This window comes from Varanus komodoensis, unplaced genomic scaffold (genome assembly GCF_004798865.1).
Source record: "Varanus komodoensis strain SLA01 unplaced genomic scaffold, ASM479886v1 scaffold38, whole genome shotgun sequence".
NCBI lineage: Eukaryota > Metazoa > Chordata > Lepidosauria > Squamata > Varanidae > Varanus > Varanus komodoensis.
Genome location: NW_025335909.1, coordinates 8,002,655 through 8,014,352, shown reverse-complemented (window position 1 = coordinate 8,014,352; position 11,698 = coordinate 8,002,655). Strand labels below are relative to the sequence as shown.

Sequence of the window (11,698 nt, the reverse complement as noted above, 5' to 3'; positions counted from 1 at the left end):
GGAGGGGAGGGGAGGGGAGGGCCTGGGGTGAGGTTTCACGCCGCCCGATGCGAGAAGGCGGCACGGAGGGACCACGCACGTCGATGGCCTCATTCTTGGCAGCCAGCTGCCGTTCCAAGTCCGCGATCTGGTTGGCTGATGACTCCTCCATTTCCTGCATAGAGTTTTGCAAGTGCTGGATTTCTTTGAGAAGCCGAAGGATTTCCCGGTCCTTGGCAGCGAGAGCCGCCTCAAGCCGTGGCCCCGGGCACAAGGAGTAGTTCACTTTGTCCTGCAAAACAGGAGGTTGAAGGAGGAAGTTAAAACTCCGCAGGGCTAGTTTAACAGCAGAGGGCCTTTCCCAAAGGATACGGGCCTGCCCTGGATCGCGAGTCAACATGTGGAGTGGTCTCGGGAAGTCAAGTGTGGTGCAGGAACTATGCCACATTGGCTGGGGATGCTAGGCACTGCAGTCCAACACAATGAGTTGCAGGAGGCTGGGTTGGGACATCTCCTGGCCCCCCCAAGGCTCCCAGCTCAAGAGCCGAGAACGTCTTAGTGCTTTCCGCAAGCGATTTTGGACCACAGAGTCGGCCCAATTCACACAGGCTGCTTCCTGGGGTCCAGTGACCCTTCGTTCCCCCACCGGCCTCACCCCACTGGGTCCTTGGGGGGAGCAGCAGGCGAGGCGCAAGGAGCTGTTCACCGAGGCAAGCTGCTCCCGCAGGCTCTCGACCTCCCTCTGGGCTGCCTCTGCTCTCTGCAAAGGAAAAGAGCGCAGGCTCACCCTTCTGGCCGTGAATGGGCTTCCACGCAGCCCCCCAGGAGCTCAGGAGCGCCCCCGCCCCCTCCTCACAGTTACCTGGTTGGCTTTCTCGAGGTTCGTCATAATCATGGCCACTTCATCCGTCCTGGGGGAGCAGAGGAAAGACAGCCAGTTACAGCAGGGACGGGGAACCACAGAGCTGGGGCGAGCGGCGGTCCAATCCGTGGCCCTTCTGGAACACGGCCGTTCCCCCTTTACCGTCTGGGGGCGTTTGTCAGTGTGGGACAATCTGCCAGGGTTTAGTTGCTTCCCACCTGCGGTTCCACCTACGTGACCTATCCAGCCATGCTGCCGTGTGCCACTGGCCCTGTTTCGCGTGGAAGGGCAAACATCCAAGGCTTCCACTGGGTCACCTTTTCTAGCCTCAGGCACAGCCACTCGCCAGCTAAATTAAACATCACATAGCTGGGGAAACCTCGCGACACACCCCAAAGAGCCTCTCAGAGGGGAGAGGGGAGCCAACGCCTGGCAGCAGCAGGATCCGTCCTCTGCCCCGCCCGAGTTCCTCCTCCTTTGGAGTGTGGCAGCTACAGTTTTGATCAAAGGCTGTACAATTTGCTGCCTTGCGCTAGGCAAACGGGCACAAGCTGCAGGATCAAAGAACATCTGGCTCGGTGTGATACGACTGAGCATTCTGGCTCTGTTGCATAATAGGATTGTGCAAGTTGGGGCCGCAACAAACATCAGTACACGCAGCGCAATGCTCAAAACAGCTGGAAAAGCACGCACATCTGCTTTGGGTGGCTTTTCCCAACTGGTGCCTGCCAGGAAAAGCACGAGAGGGGGAGGAAGAGACGGTGAGGAAGGCACACCGCCTTGCCAAGGAACAACAGAACGGCACACGACTGAGGAAAATGGGTACAAGCAACTGCATATCTGGTGGAGTACGTGAGATTCCTTGAAGCTCTCCTGGCAACAGACAATTGATGGGAGAACGCCGGAGAGCAGGATCAAGGGAACCAGGTGAGTCTGGCTCCCCCGTCCTTGGAAAAATGCTGAAGGAAGGTGCAGCACTCTGGCCAGCGGCTTGCTGCCCAAAGCACAGCAGGCTGCTTCCAAATTTACGGAAGAAGTCCTGTCCTGCCGAGCCCCCAAAGCTGCCCCCAGGCCTGCAAGTGGAGTTGCCAGCAGACCAGAAGCTAACCTGCTCCTATGCCTCTAGGAGCTGCCCAGTCCGCAGAAGCCAGCAAATGACCAGGAGCATGCAATGCTTTCCCATGGCAACCAGGATCTCTGATCGCACAAGGGGTCTCTCGTGCCGGCCGGCCGGCCCCTCCGGCGGGCTCCAAACCCCGTGCCCTGCTCCTCAAGGAGCTGTGTTTAGGAGCCGTTTCCTGCCAGTGTGAACTTCAGCTGAAGCGCCGTTCCAGGTGCTGCCACCGCCGTGAGCACAGGAGAGGAGTCAAGACGGGGACCTGTGGGTGATGGCACCGAGGCTGGGCAGCTCCGCCTTGACCTCTGGAAATTGACCCGAGTGTAATGTCCGTTCTACTTGGCTGGACCTTGGCTCCCATTTTGCTGTCTGCCGCACCTGCAGTTTTCTGCATTTCCTTGCTTTGCGCTGCTTTTGCACAACAGCAATTGGTTCCTTCTGGGGCAACCTAGGAAGGGCCAAATCTCGCCTGCCTCATCGGCGAGTCCCAGGGCCAACTGCTTGGGGCAGAAAGGAGTTGGCAGGAACATAACGTCCCTTGTCTTTGAGGTCATTTTGAGTGTCTTTAAAAAGCAGCCAGACATCCTGGCCTATAAAAACAAGGTGGACACACAGCAGAGCACCAGAGCACGGAGTGCTCCTATTCAGCACTTCAGCCAGCCAAGCCTTCTTCCAGGCAACTCCAATCCACTTCCGCTCCTCCCCAGTATTCTGTCTCCACCACTCAATACTCAGCAGCAGTGAGGGAAGGTCCCCAACAGCTTTGGCTTCTGCGTGAAGTTTTGTTTGTCCTTGTGTACCTTTTGGTTTCTCCCAAGCCTTCTGAGTGCTTGTGTGCAGGGGCGGGGGGGGGGGCTGCCATTTTGGCTAAACAAACTACACCGCACACAGCCTGAACATGAACATGGGGCATCTCAGTTTTGGGCTGAATGTGAGAAGCAAGCCAACTTACTTGGAAGCAGCCTCTTCGTCATATTTACACCTCAAGTCGACCAGCTCCGTCTGTGTGGCCTTCAGTGCTGACCGGCAGGGAGGAAAGCAAGAGCAGAGGTAAAGACGCGCCGAAGGAAAACAACGGATGAGGCTTCTCCTCCAAAGTCGCACCACGAGGCCCCTCTGAGAAGATCACTCTTGGGAGTAAGAAGCGGCTCTGCCGGCAACTGGACAGGCTCACGGGATGCCGCCTCCGAGGAGTCGGACAGCCGGTCCATCCAGCCCCGTGTTGTCAGCACTGACTGGCAGCAGCGGCTCCCAAGCATCCCGGACCGTCAGCACATGTTCCCCTGCTGAGCTATGGATCTCGGCACGGAGAGCACGATGCTCCCGGCCACATGGACCGTTGGGAAGTCGGGAAGTGAATGCTGCTCCTGTGGCTTGGACAGCGGAGGAGAGGAGACTGCCAGGGGCAGGGTGGGGGTGGGGGGATGATGCAGACAGCTTCAGAGATTTATCAGCTAGGTTAGCATTCTTGGATGCGATGTAGAGGTGCTCCCGATTAACCAGGAAGCAGAGGTTTAAATTTTCAAAACGATTTTTAACAGAATTGGCCATTTTTTTTTAAAGGCAGTCGGCAAGTATTGTTTTATCTTGGGGGAGGCATGCCGTTTTCTGTGTGAGCATGTGGGTGAGAGAGAAAAGACAGAGAATTCTTCTAAGATGATGTGTGATTTCTGTCATGTGTGTACATTATCCACAAAACTAAGAAGCACCCATTTTGCTTTGGAAATAGTTTTTCTGCCTTCTATGTAATCTTCATGCAGACCCAAAAAGATAATTGAGCAATCCATCGCCTAAAGGTGCCATTCTATGCATGCTTAGATAGAAAAAAGTCTGATAGCTCACAACATTTGCATGCTGTCAGTTTTAGGACTTTTTTCCTGTTTGAAAATGCATTAAATTGCTTCCAAAAACCTTACAATTCTATTTATCTATTTGTCCCATTCTACTAAGTATTTTAAAAGTCCTGAAGTGCCTTCCATATCAACATTAAAGTCTTAATTAAAATCACATTTAAAATGCAATATTAAAACAACGCAACACAAAAATAGCAACAGTAATACTGAGCAGTACAGGAACAGTAAAATAAAACAGCATGTTTTAGGAATCATCAACTAAGATCTCTGAACTCATGTATCAGTATTAAGATGATCAGTGCCCATGTGGTGCATTAGCAGCAGAATTATTGGTATTGCCCACCAATTTGCAATGCCTTTTCGTGCGTGCCTGGATGCTTTAATTTATTTTTAATGTAATTGTCCTCGTTGTATTTTCGACAGCACACTTGTGGATTTTACCTGTAAGTTACATTCTGAGCATTTCATTGCTGCTGATGGAGAACAAGAGAGAAGTGCAGAAAATAAAATAACAAGACAGCTGGGAAAGAGTCGGGGGCAAGCCGAGTGTAAGAAAACACAGACGGCAATAAATGAAGCTGGGCAAATGAAGCTTTATCTACTTGGGCTCAGACCTACTTCTCACTGAAGTAGTAAAAGCTAGGTCTAGTCGGTATTACTTCAGACTATCGGTGGCAGTTTGCTTCATTGGTTAATTCATTAGAGGCATGTCCCGCCTTTTTCTTTTTTAAGTGACTCAAAGAGGCTGGCATCGAGACGGTGCTCTCTGAGCGTGCCGCCATCCAAAGGGGGGAAAACGTGCACCTAGAAAGCTGGCTATGGGCGAGCGGGAAGGGCATGGCTGCGATGACTGGGCAAGGCTCTGTCCTGCAACTCTGAAACGGGGGAGCCCGAGCCCAGGCTGGAAGGCCCACCCACCCACTGCCTGCCCGGGCAAAACAGCCCTTTTCCCCTCAGGGCAGCTGGTGCTCACGGAGGTTTAGAGGCAAGGCAGGGGTGGGGACGGGGCCAGGCCCATGTGCCCCGCGGGGGAAGCCCTGGCAGAGAGGCGAGATGGGCAGTCATTTGGAGGGGCAAGAGGCCTCCTGATGGGAGATGAGGGCAGAGTCGGGAGAGGGAGCCTGCCCGGTCGGAAGGCACGCTGGGGGAGCGAGCCCTCCGGAGCGTGCGTCAGGCCACGGAGATCCGCTCGGAGAGCCCCACGCCGAACTTGCCTGCCTACCTGCCCGCCTACCTGAGTGCAGCACGCGGATCTTCTCCTCTGCCTCCCCCAGGCGAGCCGCCAAAGTGATCTGTGCTTCCTGCAGGCCCCTGGAAGAAGAGGAGACCCGCTCAGCCCTCCTGCGCTGCTGCGATGCCCCGTGCTCCCCCCAGAGCAAAGCTGCCAGCCGGCCCTGGTCCGGTGCCTTCCAGGTGTGCCGGATGGCGACTCCTATCTGGGGATGATGGGAGATGTGGCCAACCTGTCTGGAGTTCACCAGGTTGTGAAGGGAACTCTGGTCAGTTGCCAAGCTCAACTTAAGGTAAGAGCTGGGACTGGGAAGGGGCCTACTTCCTTTTCATTTTTCCAATATTTTAACAGTCAGTTAGCTTCATCCTTGATTTTATCATCATTTATCAGATACTTTTATCATTGGGACGGCATATAAAAACTTTAAATAAATAATAAATAAAGTAAATGATCGGATGCAGTGTGTTTTATGTTGTGTGTTGTACATGGTGGCTTTTTAAAAAAAATTTGTAAGCCATCCAGAGACTTTTTAGTATTGGACGGCATATAGCAACTTTAAATAAATAAGTAAATTTCCTCTCACTATGTCTGGCTTCGCCCCTCACACAAACAAGAGTGTAGACTGAATGCAGGTTGTGTTGAATTGTTGGTTGTTGCTGAATCGTGGCTGGCCAGGGGATCGACATGCGCAAAACACGCTCTATGTTTTAGCTATGAGCCATTAACTACAAAGAACCCAACAGAACCCAACAACCAATCCTGGGTTTTCTTTCCGGGTTGTTTTCATTAGCAACCCATAGTTCAACTTGAGGGTAGAGTTCACATGTAACAACAACTCACAATACCCATATACAGCTCACACTCTGGGTTGTCATGTGTGACCTGGGCCCATGAAGCTTTGAGGAAGGAAAGGGGCAGCTGAGTAAATTCTCCCCCACTGGCAGAGCTTTGATTTAGTTTCTGGAAGACCAAGCACAGGCTAGACCTCCTGAGTCCCAGTCAAGCGCTGTTATAAGACAACACACTGGTTCTCATGACCGTTCATACAAGTATTAGCACTCTTCCATTCATAGTCCACTTTTCAGAGCAAAACACTCACACGGTGCATTGCCGCTAAATGAAATATACAACATACACAATCAAAAACAATATTCATATTTCATTGTGCTAACGAATGAAATGGAAAGGCCTTCTCTAAAATTAATGATGACTGGTGGGAATAAAGGAAGACTTTGAGACCCTCAGCGAAAGTCAGCAGAGAGGAGGCTGTGCGCAGTTCCCAAAGGAAGGCATGGCAAAAATGTGGGGCCGCCACAGAAAAAGCCCTGCCAGTTACTTGCCAGTGGTACAGCTTCTGCTGGTGGGCCAGAGGGCAGGACCTCAGTGGGAGCTCGTAAAGCCCAGCTGGGGGCAGGGGGGTTCAGGTGCCCCTTCGGAGGAGCAGGGAACAACATTGTGCAGCTTCACAAAAGGACGGGTGGCTGAGACGGCAGGCGTGAGGCCACCCGGATGCTGGTGATGCCGGGACCCCGGCCCTTCGGCAGGCTCCGCACGGCACTCCCGGCCCCGCTCCCCCCACACCGCGCGAGCTACTCACGTACTTTTGCTTCTCGGCATCATTTCTCTGCAGCAGGGAGTCCGTGAGCAGCACTCTGCTCCGCACGCCGGCGAGCCTCGCCCCCTCCGCGGCCGCGAGCCCCGCCAGAGGCGCCCCCTCTCTGTGCTCTGGGGGGTGCAAAAATCCACATCAGCGGCATGACAGGCCTACGTGGGGGGGGAGGACAGAAGCAGAGGGTGGCGGGAAGGTCTGCGGAGGCCCGGGGACCAACCGCGGTGCGGGATCCCGCGGGCCGCCTCCTGGCTCGGGGCCTCCTGGGAGCCCTCCGGCTCCACGTGGCGGGGACGGTCCTCCCGGTGGGCGGGGGCGCATGGAGGGGCCTCGCCGATGCCCCGCGGGGCGCCACGCGGCCCGGCCTGCCCTCTGCACCGCTCCGGCGCCCCTCCCCCCGCCTGCTCAGTCCTCGTCCATCATTTGCAGGCAGAAAGCGGACCTGCGGCCCTTTCCGGGGGGCAGACGGTCTTCCCGGGAAGCTGCACTCTGCCCTCACCCCACGGGCCCAGAGCTGCCCCACAGCCCCACGGCGAGCGCTGTACCTTTCGGGCCCGGGTGCTCGGCGCTCCTCCGCCACAGCCTGTTCAGCTCCTTCAGCGGCGGGCTCTCGGGGCCGAGGCAGTGCAGCTGCTGGCGCCAGTCCTCGCGGCTCCGTGCCGCCTCGAGCACAGGAACAGGATCTGGCCGGGGAGCAGAGGAGCCGGGCGGGGGTCAGCACACGGCCCGACCCTCCCGCCCTGCAGCTCCGTGGGGGGGCACTCGCTCCTAATGCTCCGCGGGGCAGAACCGGCTGCCCTCTCACGGCCCCCCCATCGCGCATCCTTCTGCACCCGACTGCCCGCTCCCCTGCGCTCCCGAGCTCCGCAGGCCGGACGTCACAGGCAAGGCGGCTGCCGGGAGCATCTCCTGCCCAGCAGTGGTGGGGCGTCCCAGGACAGCTCCCTCCGAAGGATGTGAGGGAAAGGGAGGGCCCCCTGCCCGCTCGGAGGGACACCGGGCTCTGCAAGCGGCCATCGCCCGACACTTGGACACGCCGGGGCCACTAAATGCCCAAACGCCCCAGCCTGGAGGCCAGGAGAGGGTCTGCAGCTTTGCTCTCCCACACAGGCCATGCCGTGAGAGTTCCTGCAGGCGAGCTTCCTATATTTAAAACACTGTTTTTCTTGTTCTTTAAAGATAAAAGATCCAGGAAACACACGCCGCAACTTAACTATTAATCCACTTGGGGTGCTTCCAGTTGAGGAATTAAGCTGCGGGTTTCGCTACCACATCTGGGGGTGTCTTCTACTGCAGCCCTCCCCTGTTTACCTATCACTTCTGTTCATCCTTCTTTTATCAGAAAAAAACCCCTGCACTAAGGAGGACACCCCGGGGCCAGGAGTGCCCTTAAGCAGGGCGAAGCAAAAAGGGATCCGCACGAGGAGGAGAAGACGTGTTTGCCTCACCTTGCTCTCTTGGTAACATTGCATTTCCCCCCCAGTCTGTTTTGCCTTTGCCCCTGCCGGCCACGGGAACACAGCCCCCCAAACCTTCCGCAAAAGGGGCCGAGCCCGGGGCCTGAAAGAGGCCCGGCCTCGGGTGGTCCGTGGCTGGAAACACGAGCGGGGATGGGGACACTCCCCGGCTCAACATCCCACGCTTCCGCAGAGCCCACGATGGAGCCGCCCCACACCAGGAGGAAGGGCCAGGAGGAGGAGGGCCGGCTGGGAAGGACAAAGGGCTGGCTGCGCCCGGCACACGGCCGCGCTGACCCAGCGCACGCAAGGCCCGTGCGAGGCGCGTGTGGCACGTCTGTCCGAGGATGCCCCCCCCCGCCCGCCGGCCCCGCCACCATCCAAGGCATGTCGTGCCAGTTGCGCCAGTTTGCTCGGGCGGCAGCGGCGGGCGAGGCAGCAGCCATTTCCGCGGAGGCCAGCAGGTGCCTTCCAAGCAGGCCGCCCGCGTCTCCGTCAGCGGCAACACGCTGTCATTAGCCGGAGCCCGCTCGGCAGGGGGGCAGCATTATGCCTCCCAGGGCCAATGTAATTATACATTGACATAATTAACCCAGCAAGCCCATTAGGAAGGCCAGCTAAAAAATTCATCTATAATTATTTGTTGTGTGCATGCTAATGAGTCCATCTGCACTGCCATTGTACAACACGAACAAATTAATTTACAAGTCTGGATCCTTTTTAATAAGTTCAGGAAAATGGCTCCTATTGTACGAAGCCCGTGTTTTTCCTTCTCTGCCTTTCTCCTCCACCTGTCCCCTCCCCTCCCCGCCTTTTTGAGGAACAGGGAGAAAGGAGAACCAACATTTTTAGGGTCAAAAATTAAGTAAACGTGCGAGTGCCTGGCTGAAGCGCCCCTTTCTTGGTAAAACAGCAGATGAGCCTGGAATAGGCGAATCCGCGCCTACTCTGCCAAAGCGATGGTACCCCTGCCAGAGTAATTACAGGCAGGGGAAATCGAAGGGGCGCATCCTGCACCCTCCGTCTCGATGCGGGAGCATCTGCCAAGGATCGCCTGACTGCCCGAGGGGCGGAAACTTCCGGAAAAAAGGCCAGGCTCCACGAGGTGACTGGTTTTCCCAGAAAGGACCTGCCAGCCACCATTTGGCCACCGTCAAAACAGAGGCGACAAGAGGACGCCTATTTACATAAAATCTGCATAGGCTAATTTATATGCGGATATACACGCTTCGAAAGAGCTGTCATCGTTAGGACTGTAGCTAGGGATGGTGCCATTTCGCCCCCACGTGAGGGTGGACAGACTGATGCCCGGGGGCCGCCGAGGGGCGCCGGCCGTGAGGGCCTTCCATCCTCGGACTTCCGGTTATAGGCAGTCCTCTGTACACGGAGGACACTTGGCTTCCCCGCCATGAACAACACGGCTCGGGCTTCTCCCTCCCATGCCAGGCTCTGCTGGGGGCAAGGAAACAAACGGGCTGGGTTCACATGTAGCAACAACCTACCCTGGCGATAAGCCAGAGTGGGTTGGTTATTGCCGGGCTAACCCAGGTGCACCCAATGGACCATTCGCGTCACCCCAGGCTGAAGCACCGGGATGCTTTGGCTGAGGGGGTGATGATGTCACCTCCCCCCCCCATCTCCCTGTGAGTTGAGCTGTAATCCCCAGAATAGCTTGGGGTCGCGGGACGGATCATACCCCCAGTGCAAGGCCTCACTCGGCTGAGCAGGTCTTAGTCCGTGGGAGCTGAATGGACGCAAACGGACTGGAACGAGCTGCTTTCTCCCGCGCTGGACCACAGGGCCAGGTGGCTCCGTGGTGCCGTCGCTGATGGGCAAAACTGCAATTCATCTTTATGCGTACAATAAAGAGGAGCTCCACGGGAACACCCTCCCGGAGGAGGCGGGACAGGCGCCGACTGGTTTTTCAGTGTCAAATTAAGGCGTTCCTTTTTGCCCAAGCATTTCAAAATTTTAGATTAAACCTATTTTTTAAAAAAAATTGATAGTTCCGTTTTTAATTGATGTGCTGGTTGTGGTTGCCTTTTCCTCCTTTTGTTGCCTTTTAATTTGTGATTACATGGTTTTTATAATGGATATATTTTTTTAATCCCACCCTGGGATCCTTACCGGAGGAAAGGCGATTTATCAATTGAAATATATAACTAAATGAACTAGATCAATAAACCCGCTAGAGCCACAAACTCTGTGAATGGCCTTAAGCAAGCGATAATCTCTGAGCCTCCCTTGCAAGCCACGATGTTAGTGCAGGAGATAATATTATTACGGCCCGACCCTGAAGGGTTGTTGGGCGTTTCCACGGATTATTGAGGCCACGGATGGGACGTGCTTGGGACGCGCTCTAGCGCGACATACACGTGAGTGGCACAGAGGCCCACGCTTCAACCACGTGAGACTCTCGGGCTGCCGGGAAACCTTTCTGTCCTTCGTAAAAGGGTGAGCTAGCGAAGGAATGGCGGATGGCTTCCGCCTCGCCCTGGCGGAGCGGCTGCGGAAGCGGGCTTTCCTCTCGCAGCCTGCCACACATTAGCCACTGAAAGCAACTCCCAGAAACTGGAAGGCAATAAATTCAGAGCCAATAAAAAGGGCAGCTGTGTCTTTTGCCCGGCTTATGATCCACCTGTTGGGTTCCCAGCTGCGATGGATCGTCAGTGGGAGACTCCGAGCGTAGCTGGGTTTAAAGAGTGGGGGGCGGGGGCCGGGGATAAAGGACTGGATAACTTTACAGCCATTAATAACATTTGCAGCTATGCAAGCTAAGATAACGATATGGGTAATTAAACCTCACGCTTCAGGGTGCGAGCTGATGAGACTGCGCAGACCAAGAATTCCCAGCCTGCGCACGACAGCTAGGTGGACGGGCAAAACTCGCCGCGTGTAATTTTTGCCTATGGCTAGCACGGCTGGAGTCCGGCGGAGGTCGCTGGACGAGGCTTGCTGAGCATCGCTTCCGGCTCATTCACGGAACTGTGCAGGGCTCCAGGCAACGGCCTTTTCCACTTGTCACCTTCCGAGTTCACCTGCCACGATCGCCATTTTTTTCTGCTTTGCACCTCATGCCTGCTTGCGGGGGGAGGGGGAGCGGGCTGGGGGCCCGGGGTCTCCGTCTGGGGGCTCTCACTGTGGCAGTGTCGCCCAGTAAATTCGGCAGTGGATGGTTCAGCACTAGCAAAAGGAAGTGCGTCGAAGGAAGCACGTAATGCAGAATTGACGGGCAGAATTCGTTGCAGCAAGACGTGGTGATGGATGTGAACGCTCCTTCCTCCCACCTCCGTGTTGTCCCAACTAGATCAGCAGTCTAATGAAAAATGCAGGGCAGGAGGACCTTTGTGGCGCCCAGAGGCCGCCCCCTCCTGCTCTGCACAGTGCGGCCGTGAGCCTCCAAGATACGGTGCCTGTAATGGCGCCGCACCCTAAATGAGTCCCCTGAAGAGGCGAAGACAGACTAAGCCAAAGCACGTTCGCTGGCTAGGTACTCTGCAAGAGAAATTAACAGAGGAGGAGAGATCTGTGCTGTTTGCTATGGAAGCTCAATAGAACCTCCATGTTCAGAGGCAGGATATCGGAGGGTC

The 11,698-nt window shown here is 55.7% G+C and overlaps 1 protein-coding gene across 1 annotated transcript in view; it reads right to left on the bottom strand.

The window, feature by feature from the left end:
• CUX2 (cut like homeobox 2) overlaps positions 1-11,698 on the bottom strand; it is a 117,072-nt gene that overhangs the window by 15,286 nt on the left and 90,088 nt on the right. Inside the window, exons 5-11 of the mRNA XM_044440953.1 lie at positions 7,197-7,334; positions 6,644-6,767; positions 5,046-5,122; positions 2,911-2,977; positions 842-890; positions 635-739; positions 80-271 (exon numbers count right to left, since the gene is read on the bottom strand). Coding sequence (XP_044296888.1) covers positions 80-271; positions 635-739; positions 842-890; positions 2,911-2,977; positions 5,046-5,122; positions 6,644-6,767; positions 7,197-7,334 — 752 coding nt within the window. The remainder of the gene's footprint in view (positions 1-79; positions 272-634; positions 740-841; positions 891-2,910; positions 2,978-5,045; positions 5,123-6,643; positions 6,768-7,196; positions 7,335-11,698) is intronic.